The sequence below is a fragment of the Trachypithecus francoisi genome, unplaced genomic scaffold (assembly GCF_009764315.1).
Source record: "Trachypithecus francoisi isolate TF-2019V2 unplaced genomic scaffold, Tfra_2.0 Lachesis_group3, whole genome shotgun sequence".
In the NCBI taxonomy this organism is placed as follows: domain Eukaryota; kingdom Metazoa; phylum Chordata; class Mammalia; order Primates; family Cercopithecidae; genus Trachypithecus; species Trachypithecus francoisi.
This window is the reverse complement of record NW_022681468.1, coordinates 33,218,817-33,232,563: the sequence shown is the minus strand read 5'-3', so window position 1 is coordinate 33,232,563 and position 13,747 is coordinate 33,218,817. Positions and strand designations below refer to the sequence as shown.

The 13,747-nt window shown below is 42.9% G+C and overlaps 1 protein-coding gene across 12 annotated transcripts in view; it reads left to right on the top strand.

The window, feature by feature from the left end:
- BBOF1 (basal body orientation factor 1) overlaps window positions 1-13,747 on the top strand; it is a 50,354-nt gene that overhangs the window by 30,204 nt on the left and 6,403 nt on the right. For 7 of the 12 annotated variants that reach the window (XM_033187458.1, XM_033187469.1, XM_033187465.1 and 4 more), the window contains 6 exons: window positions 1,887-2,031; window positions 2,305-2,412; window positions 3,736-4,229; window positions 9,655-9,756; window positions 10,975-11,049; window positions 11,214-11,421. In XM_033187458.1, coding sequence (XP_033043349.1) covers window positions 1,887-2,031; window positions 2,305-2,412; window positions 3,736-4,229; window positions 9,655-9,756; window positions 10,975-11,049; window positions 11,214-11,394 — 1,105 coding nt within the window. In that variant the 3' untranslated portion in view covers window positions 11,395-11,421. Of the gene's footprint in view, window positions 1-1,886; window positions 2,032-2,304; window positions 2,413-3,735; window positions 4,230-9,654; window positions 9,757-10,974; window positions 11,050-11,213; window positions 11,422-11,973; window positions 12,020-13,747 lie in introns of those variants that run through there. The other 5 variants (XM_033187460.1, XM_033187462.1, XM_033187466.1 and 2 more) reach the window with 5 other exon arrangements.

Here is a 13,747-nt window from a genome sequence, read left to right as displayed (position 1 = left end):
TTCCCCCTTCTGTTCTGGCTTACTTGCTTCAAATGTTCTGGTCTACTGTCCCTCACTGTTTTTCTTTGTGTACTCCTACCCCCTTTCTCCTCCACTCTTTCTGTGGCAGCAAGGTGTGGTGGGAAGAACCTGGGCTTTGAACTTATTTTTTTTTATTTATTTATTTATTTATTTATTTTTTATTATACTTTAAGTTCTAGGGTACATGTGCATAACGTTTATATCATGTATAACTCCCCAATGCAATCCCTCCCTCCTCCCCCCTCCCCATGATAGGCCCCAGTGTGTGATGTTCCCCTTCCCAAGTCAAATAAAAAGTCAAATAAAAATAAATAAAAAATGTGAACTTATTTATTTATTTATTTATTTTATTTTTTTGAGATGGAGTCTCGCTCTGTCACCCAGACTGGAGTGCAGCGGCATGATCTCAGCTCACTGCAACCTCTGCCTCCCAAGTTCAGGCGATTCTCATGTCTCAGCCTCCTGAGTAGCTGGGATTACAGGCACCCGCCACCACACCCAGCTAATTGTTGTATTTTTAGTAGAGACAGGGTTTCACCATCTTGGCCAGGTTGGTCTTGAACTCCTGACCTCAAGTGATTCACCCACCTCGGCCTTCCAAAGTGTTGGGATTACAGGCATGAGCCACTGTGCCCAGCCTGAACTTGACTTTGGTTCTCAACATGTATACTAACTAACCATAGGAAGATTTCTTACCTTTTTGTTTGTTTCTTTGTTTTTGAGACAGGTTCTGGCTCTGTCACCCAGGCTGGAGTACATTGGCGTGATTGTGGTTCACTGCATCCTCCACCTCCTGGGCTCAAGTGATCCTCCCACGTCAGCCTCCAGAGTAGCTGGGACTACAGGCATGTGCCACCACGCCCAGCTAATTTTTGTATTTTTTGTAGAGATTGGGTTTTGCCATGTTGCCCGGGCTGGTCTTGAACTCCTGGGCTCGAGCAATCCACCCGCCTTGGCCTCCCCAAGTGTTGGGATTACAGATGTGAGCCACTGCGCCAAGCCACATTTCTTAAGTTTCTTGAAGTTAAATTTCTTCATCTAAAAGTAGGGCTAATTTACTTCTCCCAGTAATCTGAGTTTATAAAAATAAATAGATAATAAAAGCAGGGCTAATAATAGCAATCTTGCAGGGTTGTCATGAGGTATATTAGTGGAAGTATATCTAACTCTCAAGTCTTAATGGTTTATTTCTTGTTCATGGAACAATCCTATGTGGGTCTGGCAGCTCTCCTCCAGAGATGATTCAGGAACCTCGCTGCTTCCTTCTTGCACCTCTGCCATGTTTGAGTTTTTCATGTCCAGTCATGTGGACAGGAAACAGCATGGGAGACTCATACCTGCTCTTAACTGCCTTGGACTAGAAGTAACCTGTCCTTTTTCACTTTATTGATTTATTTATTTTTGAGACAGGGTTTCGTTCTGTCACTGGTGCAGTCATGGCTTACTGCTGTAGCCTTGACTTCTTGGGCTCAAGTGGTTCTCCTTCCTCAGCTACCTGAGTAGCTGCGACAGACTACAGGTGCAAACCACCATGTCTGGCTAATTTTTTAGATTTTCTTAGAGATTGGGTCTCACTGTGTTGCCTAGGCTGGTCTGAAATTCCTAGACTCAAGTGATCGTCCTGTCTCAACCTCCCAAAGTGCTGGGATTATAGATGTGAGCCATTGCATTCAGCCGTTTTCACTTTTTTATTGGGCAAGAACTTAAATTACAAGATTCCCACCTAACTATTGAGTACCCACCATAAGCTAAATAAGTGGTGGTCACTATTGCTAATATTGGGGGGTGCAGGTGGTAAAGCAATCATTTTGCTATTTTGGCGATATCTAAAAGACCTGTGTTTTGAGATCTTATATCTATTTCAGGCAATTGAACGATGCTGGAAGAAATGTTTTTAAAGAGAATGTTTATCTCCAGAAAGCCCTGGCATATCACCTGAAGGAAGCTGACGCTCTACAAAAAAACTCCCAGAAGTTGCAAGAGAGTCATACTTTACTTTTACATCAAAAGGTTCCCTCTCATTTAGACTTGGTGTCCTTTTTTTCTTTATTTAAGGATTGGGTTGATAAATACCAAAAATCGAGTGTAATAATGATATATAAGGACAATGAGACCATTTTTCATCTGTCTGGATGATGTACTTTTTTTATCTGTAAAGGTTAAATACTCAATCTTATAATGCTTATAAGAAGCATTAGACTCAACTTTATAAAGAATATATCAGAAACATAAATAAGACCCTTATCCTCTACTACCTTAGAATATTCACTTTTCTTTGCCTAGAGTTGGTCCCTGAGTCACTTAGGAATACATTTAGCTGTGAGTAACAGTCCTGACATCAGTGGCATCACCACACAAGGGTTTATTCTTTCACCTAAAGGAGTCCTGGAGGTAAGCAATCCACAGCAGGAATGGTAGTGCCACAAAGTTAATAGACACTCAGCTTCCTTAACTCTGCTCTGCAACACTTGGCTTACATCCTCAAACTTACCTCACAGCCCAGTGGGGGCTGCTGGAGCTCTAACCATTCCTTTAAATAGCAGGAAGGAAGAAAAAAAGAAAAAAGTGTGCCTTTAAGAGGTCTTTCTGGAAGTCCTACACACATTTCTATTTACATATCATAGACTAGAAAATGGCTATGCTGAACTTCAAGGGAGACTGGGAATTTTCAGATGGACTTAACTGCCTTTCTGAATGAAGTTGGGGTTTTACTACTAAGGAGGAAAGAGAAAGGGAAAATAGATATTGGTATAAGCAACAAGGATATGCCACAGTTTCCAATATAGTTATTAATGTTTTGCTGTATAGTTTATATATGTGTGTGTTTGTGTATATATATATAGAGAGAGAGAGACACACACACACACACGGGGAGAGAGAGAGAGAGAGAGAGAGAGACGGAGTCTCATTCTCACCCAGGCTAGAATGCAGTGGCATGATCTTGGCTCACTGCAACCTCTACCTCCTGGGTTCAAGTGATTCTCCTGACTCAGCCTCCTGAGTAGCTGGTACTACAGGCATGCACCACCATGGCGAGCTAATTTTTGTATTTTTTAGTAGAGGCAGGGTTTTGCTATGTTGGCCAGGCTGATCTCGAACTCCTGACCTCAGGTGATCTATCCACCTTGGCCTTCCAAAGCTCTAGGATTACAGGCATGAGCCACCATGCTCAGCTCTTCATTCTTTTTTTATGGCTGCAAGAAAGTTTCTTAATTAGCAAAATTCACAATTAGTAGATTGCCTTCCCAAGTCCCGACAAGGATCCTAGGATGTTTGTTACTCTCTACATACAATACCAAAATATCACCTCAGCCTGGCATAAAACTCAAATCTCATGCAGTAATGGAAATTAGTGAGGAACTTCCTAAGTTCTGGAATGATTTAAAAAAAAATCCGCCAGGCACAGTGGTTCATGCCTGTTACCCCAGCCAAGGCAGGCGGATAGCCTGAGGTCAGGAATTCGAGACCAGCCTGGCAAACATGGTGAAACCCTGTCTCTACTAAAAATGCAAAAATTAGCTGGGTGTGGTGGTGGGCACCTGTAATCCCAGCTACTCAGGAGCCTGAGGTAGAAGAATTGCTTGAACCCAGGAGATGGAGGTTGCAGTGAGCTGAGATCGTGCCACTGCACTCCAGCCTGGGCGACAGAGCGAGACTCCATCTCAAAAAAAAAAAAAAAAAAAAAAAAAAAATCACCTCTCTTTCTATTTTTAGGAGATCAATGATCTGTTGATTAAGGAAAAGATTATGCAACTTGTCCAGCAGAGATCACAAATCCAAACCCTTCAGAAGAAGGTAGTAAACTTGGAGACTGCTCTGGGTTACATGACCAAAGAGTTTGAGAGTGAAGTTTTAAAACTGCAGCAACACGCAATGATAGAGAACCAAGCGGGTCAGGTAGAAATTGATAAGCTGCAGCACCTTCTTCAGATGAAAGACAGGGAAATGAATCGTGTGAAGAAGCTGGCCAAGAACATACTGGATGAGAGAACAGAAGTGGAAAGATTCTTTTTAGATGCTCTACACCAAGTGAAGCAACAGATCCTAATTAGCAGGAAGCATTATAAGCAGATAGCACAAGCTGCTTTCAATTTAAAAATGAGAGCAGCATGTGCAGGAAGAACAGAATATCCCAAAATCAGAACATTTGATGGCAGAGAGCACAGCACCAATAGTGTGAATCAGGATCTTCTGGAGGCCGAAAAATGGTACTAGCAATACTTTATTATCTTTTCTTGCTGCTATTTTTGTGTCCTTTACAGAAATAGGAAGTCTGAAAAGTTTAGTTTTATAATATTCAAGTATTGAATAGATTTCTCAGTAGGTTACTTGAGGACAGGAACTGACTTATTCATCTTTGTAATCTCTAGGCTTAGCATAGCATGTGGGGCTTTGGATGTATTCATAGTACATTCCCCTCTGTCTCATGATAGAAGTCTTGTTAAGGAGACTATTTGTACCATAGGTTGTTTTTTATTTAAGATATATAAGGTCATTATGTATCTTTTCACTTGTTCCTTTGTTTCCCGTAAATTGGAAATTTGTTATAAAAGCCTGATTAGATTCAGGTGAAAATTTTTTTTTTTTTTTTTTAAAGACAGGGTCTCACTATTTTGCCCAGACTGGTCTTGAACTCCTGGTCTCAAGTGATCCTCCTGCCTCAGCCTCTCAAAGTGATGGAATTATAGGCATGAGCCACTGCATCCAGCCAGGTTAAACATTTTTGATAAGCATACTTTCAGAAATATTTTGTACTATTTTCTTTACTATCCTGAGATGAAATTCATAGGTAATAATATCCAACCATATAATTAAAAAAATTAATATAACAATTATTTGTAGGCCAGGCATGGTGGCTCACACCTGTAATCCCAGCACTTTGGGAGGCCAAGTCGGATGGATCACTTGAGGCCAGGAGTTCAAGACCAGCCTGGCCAACATGGTGAAACCCTGTCCCATTAAAAATACAAAAATTAGGCTGGGCGTGGTGGCTCACACCTGTAATCCCAGCACTTTGGGAGGCCGAGGAGGGTGGATCACCTGAAGTCAGGAGTTTGAGACCAGCCTTGGCCAACATGGTGAAACCCTGTCTCTACTAAAAATACAAAAATTAGCTGGGTGTGGTAGCACATGCCTGTAATCCTAGCTCCTTGGGAGGCTGAGGCAGGAGAATCGCTTCAATCCAGGAGGTGGAAGTTGCAATGAGCCAAGGTCATGCCATTGCACTCCAGCCTGGGTGACAAGAGCAAAACACTGTCTTAAAAGAACAAAACAAAACAAAACCCAAAAATTAGCTGGGCGTGTTGGCGGGGGCCTGTAGTCCCAGCTACTCAGTAGGCACAAGAATCGCTTGAACCCAGGAGGCAGAGGTTGCAGTGAGCCAAGATCGCATCACTGCACTCCAGCCTGGGCGACAGAGTGAGACCCTGTTTCAAAAAACGAACAAAAACCCAAAACAATTATTTGTAACAATTCTTTGTTATAGAGAACTGTCCCATGGATTGGAGGATGATCAGTAGTGCCCCCATCATTGTATTAACCAAAAGTCCCCCAAAATTTTGTAAAATTTTAGAGATCTGCCACTATGATAAAGGTAACAGAATATTTGAGACAGTTTCAGACTATATATTACATAATGATTAACTTTGTTTCCTGTCAGCATTTTTGTTTCTTAGAGCAGTCTCCCCCCTATAAACCATGGATTAAATTATAGTCCATTTTGAGGTTATTCTGAAATAAAATTATTTTATATTCCAATGCAATTAGATTCTTCAAAGGCCCTAACTCAAGAAACTTAAAAGGACTGCAGCCTGGAACTCCTGGGCTCAAGTGATCCTCCTGCCTCGGCCTCACAAAGTGCTGGGATTACAGACACGAGCCACCATGCCCAGCCTAACATTTTCCGCATGTTTTTTGCTTTAAATTATTTTTAAAGGACTAATTTTATAGGTTGTTTTGAATTACATGGCTGTTGAGAAGGTTGGACATGCTCATTAGTCTCTGATAGATAAGATTCTTCTTCAAAATGCCCAAACTATAATTTACTTCTTGTCATATTCAGAAATCTGTAATACTACTACTGTTACCAAGAGATTTGCTGTAATTTCTCTTTTTTTTCTCTTTTTTATTTCATACATCAAGTAAGTTGAGTCCCTACCATATATAAGGCAGTTTTCTTTATACCCTTTTGTTTATGGAATGCTAAGTGTTATACATTTTCAGAGGAAGTTAAATGATTGTCTACATTGTTACTGCAGTAACTGGACTCTTCCTATTCTGTGTTCTATGTGACATTTTTGCTACTGACCACCTTAACACTTTAGTCTTAGTGTCCTATTGCCTCTATCAGCAGGGCAGAAATGGTGGTTAAAATATTACATCATCGGGCGCAGTGGCTCATGTCTGTAATCCCAGCACTTTGGGAGACCAAGGCAGGTGCAACACGAGGTCAGGAATTCAAGACCAGCCTGACCAAGATGCTGAAACCCCGTCTCTACTAAAAATACAAAAATTAGCCGGGCGTGGTGGCACACACCTGTAATCCCAGCTACTCAGAAGGCTGAGGCAGGAGAATCGCTTGAACCCGGGCGGCAGAGGTTGCAGTGAGCCAAGATTGTGCCATTGTACTCCAGCCTGGGCGGCAAAGCAAGACTCTGTCTAAAAAAAAAAAAAAAAAAAAAAAAATTACATCATCTATTTAAATGGTAGATTGGAAAAGGACAGTTGAAGTATATGGTAATCGGCTGGGTGTGGTGGCTCATGCCTGTAATTCCAGCACTTTGGGAGGCTGAGGCAAGAGGATCATTTGAGTCCAGTAGTTAAAGACCAGCCTGGGCAAGACAGTGAGACCCCACCTCTACAAAAAAACAAAACAAAAAGTAGCCTGGCATGATGGTGTGCGTCTATAGTCCCATCTACTTGGGAGGCTGAGGTGGGAGGATTGCTTGAGCCCAGGAGTCCAAGGCTGCAGTGAGCCATGGCTGCAGTGAGCCATAATGATGCCACTGCACTCCAGCCTGGCAACAGAGTGAGACCTTGTCTCAAAAAAAAAATAATAATAATAATAAATAATTTTTTTTTTTTTTGAGATGGAGTCTCACTCTGTTGCCCAGGTTGGAGTACAGTGGCCGGATCTTGGCTCACTGCAAGCTCTGCCTCCCGGGTTTCCGCCATTCTCCTGCCTCAGCCTCCTGAGTAGCTGGGACTACAGGCGCCCGCCACCTCGCCTTTTTTTTTGTATTTTTTAGTAGAGATGGGGTTTCACCGTGTTAGCCAGGATGGTCTCGATCTCCTGACCTCGTGATCCGCCCGTCTCGACCTCCCAAAGTGCTGGGATTACAGGTTTGAGCCACTGCACCCAGCCATAAATTTTTTTTAAAAATGAAGTATATGGTAATCATAAGATGAAACCTAGACTTTTAAATTTAATTAATTTATTTATTTTTTTGAGACGGAGTCTCGCTCTGTTGCCAGGCTGGAGTGCAGTGGTGATCTTGGCTCACTGTAACCTCTGACTCAAAGGTTCAAGCAATTCTCCTGCCTCAGCCTCCCGAGTAGCTGGGATTACAGGTGTGTGCCACCATACCTGGCTAATTTTTGTATTTTTAGTAGAGACGGGGTTTCACCGTGTCAGCCAGGATGGTCTCGATCTCCTGACCTCGTGATCCACCTGCCTTGGCCTCCCAAAGTGGTGGGATTACCGGCGTGAGCCACCACGCCCAGCCACAAAAATATTTTTTACAATACCAGTACTCTACATGTTAGCTTTTATTATTATTATTATTATTATATTATTATTATTTTGAGATGGAATCTCACTGTGTCGCCAGGCTGCAGCACAGTGACGTGATCTCGGTTCACTGCAGCCTCTGCCTCTGGGGTTCAAGCAATTCATCTGCCTCAGCCTCCCAAGTAGCTGGGACTACAGGCGCCCGTCACCACACCCAGCTAATTTTTGTATTTTTAGTAGAGACTAAACAACTTTTTTTTTATCTTGTTCCCTTTGTGTGTATTTCATTTCACCATGTTGGCCGGGATGGTCCGATCTCTTGATCTCATGATCTGCCCGCCTTAGACTGCCAAAGTGCTGGAATTACAGGCGTGAGCCACTGTGCCAGGCCTCATGTTAGCTTTTTTTTTTTTTTTTTTTTGAGACGGAGTCTAGCTCTGTCGCCCAGGCTGGAGTGCAGTGGCGCGATCTCGGCTCACTGCAAGCTCCGCCTCCCGGGTTTATGCCATTCCCCTGCCTCAGCCTCCCGGGTAGCTGGGACTATAGGCGCCCGCCATCTCGCCCGGCTAGTTTTTTGTATTTTTTAGTAGAGACGGGGTTTCACCGTGTAGACCAGGATGGTCTCGATCTCCTGACCTCGTGATCCACCCGTCTTGGCCTCCCAAAGTGCTGGGATTACAGGCTTGAGCCACCGCGCCCGGCCTTCATGTTAGCTTTTATAAACAGAAAGTAGACTATGAGTCCTCTGGGAAAGTTGTAGTGTAGATAGAGACCTGTCTGGAAAGCTTACCTGCAGCTTTGTTTGAAGGTAAGAAAATAGACTACGTAAGTTTTGCGTTATTTTTTAAATTTTGTTACACTGTTTTCACAATAAAATATTTAATACAAAAAGAAATGTTAATGGAAAAACACGTCAGTAATTTCACCAAACAACTTTTTTTCTTTTTTTGAGACAGGTTCTCGCTCTGTCGCCCAGGCCAGAGTGCAGTGATGCCATCTTGGCTCACTGCAACCGCCTCCCGGGTTTAAGCGATTCTCCTGCCTCAGCCTTCCGAGTAGCTGGGACTACAGGCACGTGCCACCACGTCTGGCTCATTTTCTTTTTTCTTTTTTTTCTTTTTTTTTTGAGACGGAGTCTTTGCTCTGTCGCCCAGGCTGGAGTGCAGTGGCATGATCTCAGCTCACTGCAAGCTCTGCCTCCGGGGTTCACGCCATTCTCCTGCCTCAGCCTCCCAAGTAGCTGGGACTACAGGCGCCCGCCACCACACCCAGCTAATTTTTTTGTATTTTTTAGTAGAGATGGAGTTTCACTGTGTTAGCCAGGATGGTCTTGATCTGCTGACCTCATGATCCGCCCACCTCGGCCTCCCAAAGTGCTGGGATTACAGCCACCGTGCCCGGCCTAAAAAACTTCTTTTTTTTCTTGTTCCCTTTGTCTGTGTGTGTCTCTAGATAAATAATGCTATATTACAGTTTTTTATTTTTTTTATTTTTTTTGAGTCAGAGTCTCACTATGTTGCCAAGGCTGGAGTACAGTGGCATGATCTCAACTCCCTGCAACCTCCGCCTCCCAGGTTCAAGTGATTCTCCTGCCTCAGCCTCCTGAATAGCTGGGACTACAGGCATGTGCCACCACGCCTGGCTAATTTTTGTATTTTTAGTAGAGATGGGTTTTCACCTCATTGTCCAGGCTGGTCTCGAACTCCTGACCTCAGATGATCCACCCGCCCCAGCCTCCCAAAGTGCTGGGATTACAGGTGTGAGCCACGGCGCCTGGTCTCTAGTTGTTTCATAATATTCAATTATGGTACGGAATTTATCACATTATATATTTTTTAAAAAGAGGAGAAGCCTATTTGATGATATTTTTCCTTTTTGCATGCTTTTCCTCTGAAATTCTTCAGGACACATATTGAAGGAAATGTGGATATTGGAGATTTGACCTGGGAGCAGAAGGAAAAAGTCTTGCGATTGCTCTTTGCAAAAATGAATGGCTGTCCTTCTAGGTAACTCCCAATTTCTGCATTGAAATACCAAGTTGCTATCAAATCTAGAAACCACGTAGGAATAATGAACTTATTTTTCTTACTTAGAACTAAAGGGATGGGAAAGGACCAGAAAATATAAAAAGGCCCTACTGCTTAACCACTGCAGCTCCCAGAGATAAAGAGTGGGAGATGAATGAGCATGAAAATGAAAGATGAATTGGAATTACAGGGGGAGGGGAAAGATTCATCTTAGATGTTTAAAGTAGTGCTTACTAAGAAGTTACAATATTGCTCAGCTGAATGAGTGGCAACTGAAGATAAACATAACAATATTAAGATTTTATTCGTTTGCAAAGATAAGTAAATTTTTTTTTTTTTTTTGAGATGAGGTCTCATTCTGTCACCCAGGCCAGAGTGCAGTGGCACAATCACAGCTCACTGTAACCTCCACTTCCCAGGCACAAATGATCCTCCCACCTGAGTCTACTGAGTAGCTGAGACTACAGGCATGTGCCACATGTGGTCTGGCTAATTTTTTTTTTTTTTTGGAGAAGCAGTCTCATTCTGTCGCCCAGGCTGGAGTGCAGTGGTGCAGTCTCGGCTCACTGCAACCTCTGTCTCCTGGGTTCAAGTGATTCTCGTGCCTCAGCCTCCCGAGTAGCTGGGATTACAGGCGCCACCACCATGCCCGGCTAATTTTTGTATTTTTTGTAGAGACGGGAGTTTCACCATGTTAGCTATGCCGGTCTTGAACTCCTGACCTGAGGTGACCCACCCGCCTCAGCCTCCTAAAATGCTGAGATTACAGGCACTCAGCCACTGTGCCCAGCCCTAATTTTTTATTTTTAGTAAAGACAGGGTTTCACCATGTTGGCCAGGCTGGTCTCAAACTTCTGACCTCAGGTGATCCACTCACATCGGCTTCCCAAAGTGCTGGGATTACAGGCATGAGCCACTGCACCTGGCCAGTTGTACATTTTAAAATAACTAAAAGAGTATAATTGGATTGTAACACAAAGGATAAATACTTGAAGGGATGGATACTTCATTCTCTACGATGTGATTATTTCACATTGCATGCCTGTATCAAAACATCTCACGTACCCCACAAATACATATACCTACTATCACCCACCAAAATACAAAATAAAAAAAATTAAAATATGAAAAGAAAATATGACGGCATGAGGAGACACTGCCTCATTCATTATCTTTGTTGACTTTCACCTACCACAGGAAATACAACCAGAGTTCTAGACCTCCAGTTCCAGACTATGTTGTTTCTGACAGTGGGGAAACAAAGGAATTTGGGTAAGAGCTCTCTTGCTAAAGTAATAAACATGAGCCCAACATGATGGTTCTTGTGGGCATCTTGAATGTGCTAATTGAAAGTTAATATGACAAGTCTGTTATTCTAAACCAGGTTTTCTGTGTGTACAGTTGTTGATGGCTCTGTTATTTTGTCATTATTGCAGGGATGAAAGTAAGCTTCAAGACAGAATCTTCATCACCCAGCAAATTCCAATATCAGACTCTTCTGGTAAAGTGGTGCTACCCACTATTCCAAAAGGACCTCAAGAGTCTGACACAGTAAGGAGTCTCTCTTATCAAACAATACATATTGTTGTCACCCTTCCCCATGTTGCTTCTTGCTAAATCAGTTATTTTCTCTACTAGTTAAGAGACGTCGGCCGGGCGCGGTGGCTCAAGCCTGTAATCCCAGCACTTTGGGAGGCCGAGACGGGCGGATCACGAGGTCAGGAGATCAAGACCACCCTGGCTAACACGGTGAAACCCCGTCTCTACTAAAAAAAAATACAGAAAACTAGCCGGGCGAGGTGGCGGGCGCCTGTAGTCCCAGCTACTCGGGAGGCTGAGGCAGGAGAATGGCGTAAACCCGGGAGGCGGAGCTTGCAGTGAGCTGAGATCCGGCCACTGCACTCCAGCCTGGGCGACAGAGCGAAACTCCGTCTCAACAAAAAAAAAAAAAAAAAAAAAAAAAGAGACGTCAGGGATCAGTAGAATGAATAATAAATAGCATTAGTAGATTACATAAAATTTTAAAGCAGTATCCATACAAATGCATATTATACTAACGCAAATGCAAATGTGTGCCTCTTTTTGCGTGGAAACCTATAGGTTGCCTTTTGAAGTAAGCAGCCTAGCCACAATGTGTACTATCTTTTATGTAAGAGTAAACATAGTGACCTTGTGACTCTTGGCTTTCCATCACAGGTGGGAAGTCAGAGTCATTACAACCTAGAGGACAAAGGCTTATAAGGAAATATGAAATGATTTTTTTTAAGCCAAGTTTTTCTCTTTGAGTTTTTTATTTATAATTTGTTATTCATAATCAATTAGTACAATGTAGAATCTGAGAAATTTCAAAGGAAGCCACATTAGAGTAAAAAAAAAAAAGAAAATACTGACTTTTTAGCTGCGATCACATGAATATAACTGATGAGTTTTTTTCATCTAAGAAATAAGAAACTCTGAGCAGCACAATTCTGATTAGTGTGTTTTTTAGAAGTGACTTCCCTTAAATATAAGGAAAATGTTAGGAGTCTCTGTGACTACATTTAATTCCACTTGGAATATAGACAATAATGACCTTTTATTTAACCCAGCCTATAGTTGTTGGATTGGATTAAATATCACTACCAGGGCCAGGCATAGTGGCTCACACCTATAATCTCAGCACTTTGGGAGGCCGAGGCGGGCGGATCATGAGGCCAGGAGATTGAGAACCCAGGAGGCGGAGGTTGCAGTGAGCTGAAATCATCCCACTCCACTCCACCCTGGGCAACAGAGCGAGACTCCATCTCAAAACAAAACAAAACAACAACAACAACAAAATCACTACCAGTTGCCAGCTGTGATAAGAGCTAAAACAAGGGGCACTGTAGTCTCAAATTATAAATTTCTATTGCCTCATCTTTAGGAAAGCACCAAAAAAAAAAAAAAAAAAAAAGGCCCAGTAGGGTCATAAGTGTATTTTACAAAAGTTCCAGTCACCTTAAGTGATTGAAGGTTTTGACATTCTATCCAGCCAGGTGGTAGTAATAAGCCTCAGATCCACAGGGTACACAACATTTTCAAGGTCTTTTTTTTTTTTTTTATCATCCTTAATTCATGAATAACCCCCATAGTGTAGGTTAGTTAGCACTATCAAAGTGACTAGTAAGGACGCAGGAAAATAAAGAGAGGATTCAATTGGGATGGCACTGCAAAAAGAATCCATTCTGTTCAGCACATGAATTTCTGTTCTAATCTTAAGTTTAGATATATCAAAGAAACAAAAAGCATAAAGGCGGCTGGGGGTGGTGGGACACACCTGTAATCACAGCACTTTGGGAGGCCAAGGCAGGCGGATCACCTGAGGTCGGGAGTTCAAGACCAGCCTGACCAACATGGAGAAACCCCGTCTCTACTAAAAATACAAAAACATTAGCCAGGTGTGGTGGCGTATGCCTGAAATCCCAGCTACTTGGGAGGCTGAGGCAGGAGAATTGCTTGAACCCGGGAGGCGGAGGTTGCAGTGAGCCGAGATCACGCCATTGCACTCCAGCCTGGGCAATAAGAGCGAAACGCCATCTCCAAAAAAAAAGCATAAAGGCAGTTGAACTAATGGCAGAAGACTGTCAAAGCATTTTTTTTTAACCACTTTATGTCATGAAAAGCTTTGAAGTTTCTTAGGCCCAGTCAATTGCTCTACATGAAGAATTCTTTTTTTTTTTTTTTTTTTTTTTTTTTTTTGAGGCGGAGTCTCGCTCTGTCGCCCAGGCTGGAGTGCAGTGGCCGGATCTCAGCTCACTGCAAGCTCCGCCTTCCGGGTTTACGCCATTCTCCTGCCTCAGCCTCCCGAGTAGCTGGGACTACAGGCGCCCGCCACCTTGCCCGGCTAGTTTTTTGTATTTTTTTAGTAGAGACGGGGTTTCACCATGTTAGCCAGGATGGTCTCGATCTCCTGACCTCGTGATCCGCCCGTCTCGGCCTCCCAAAGTGCTGG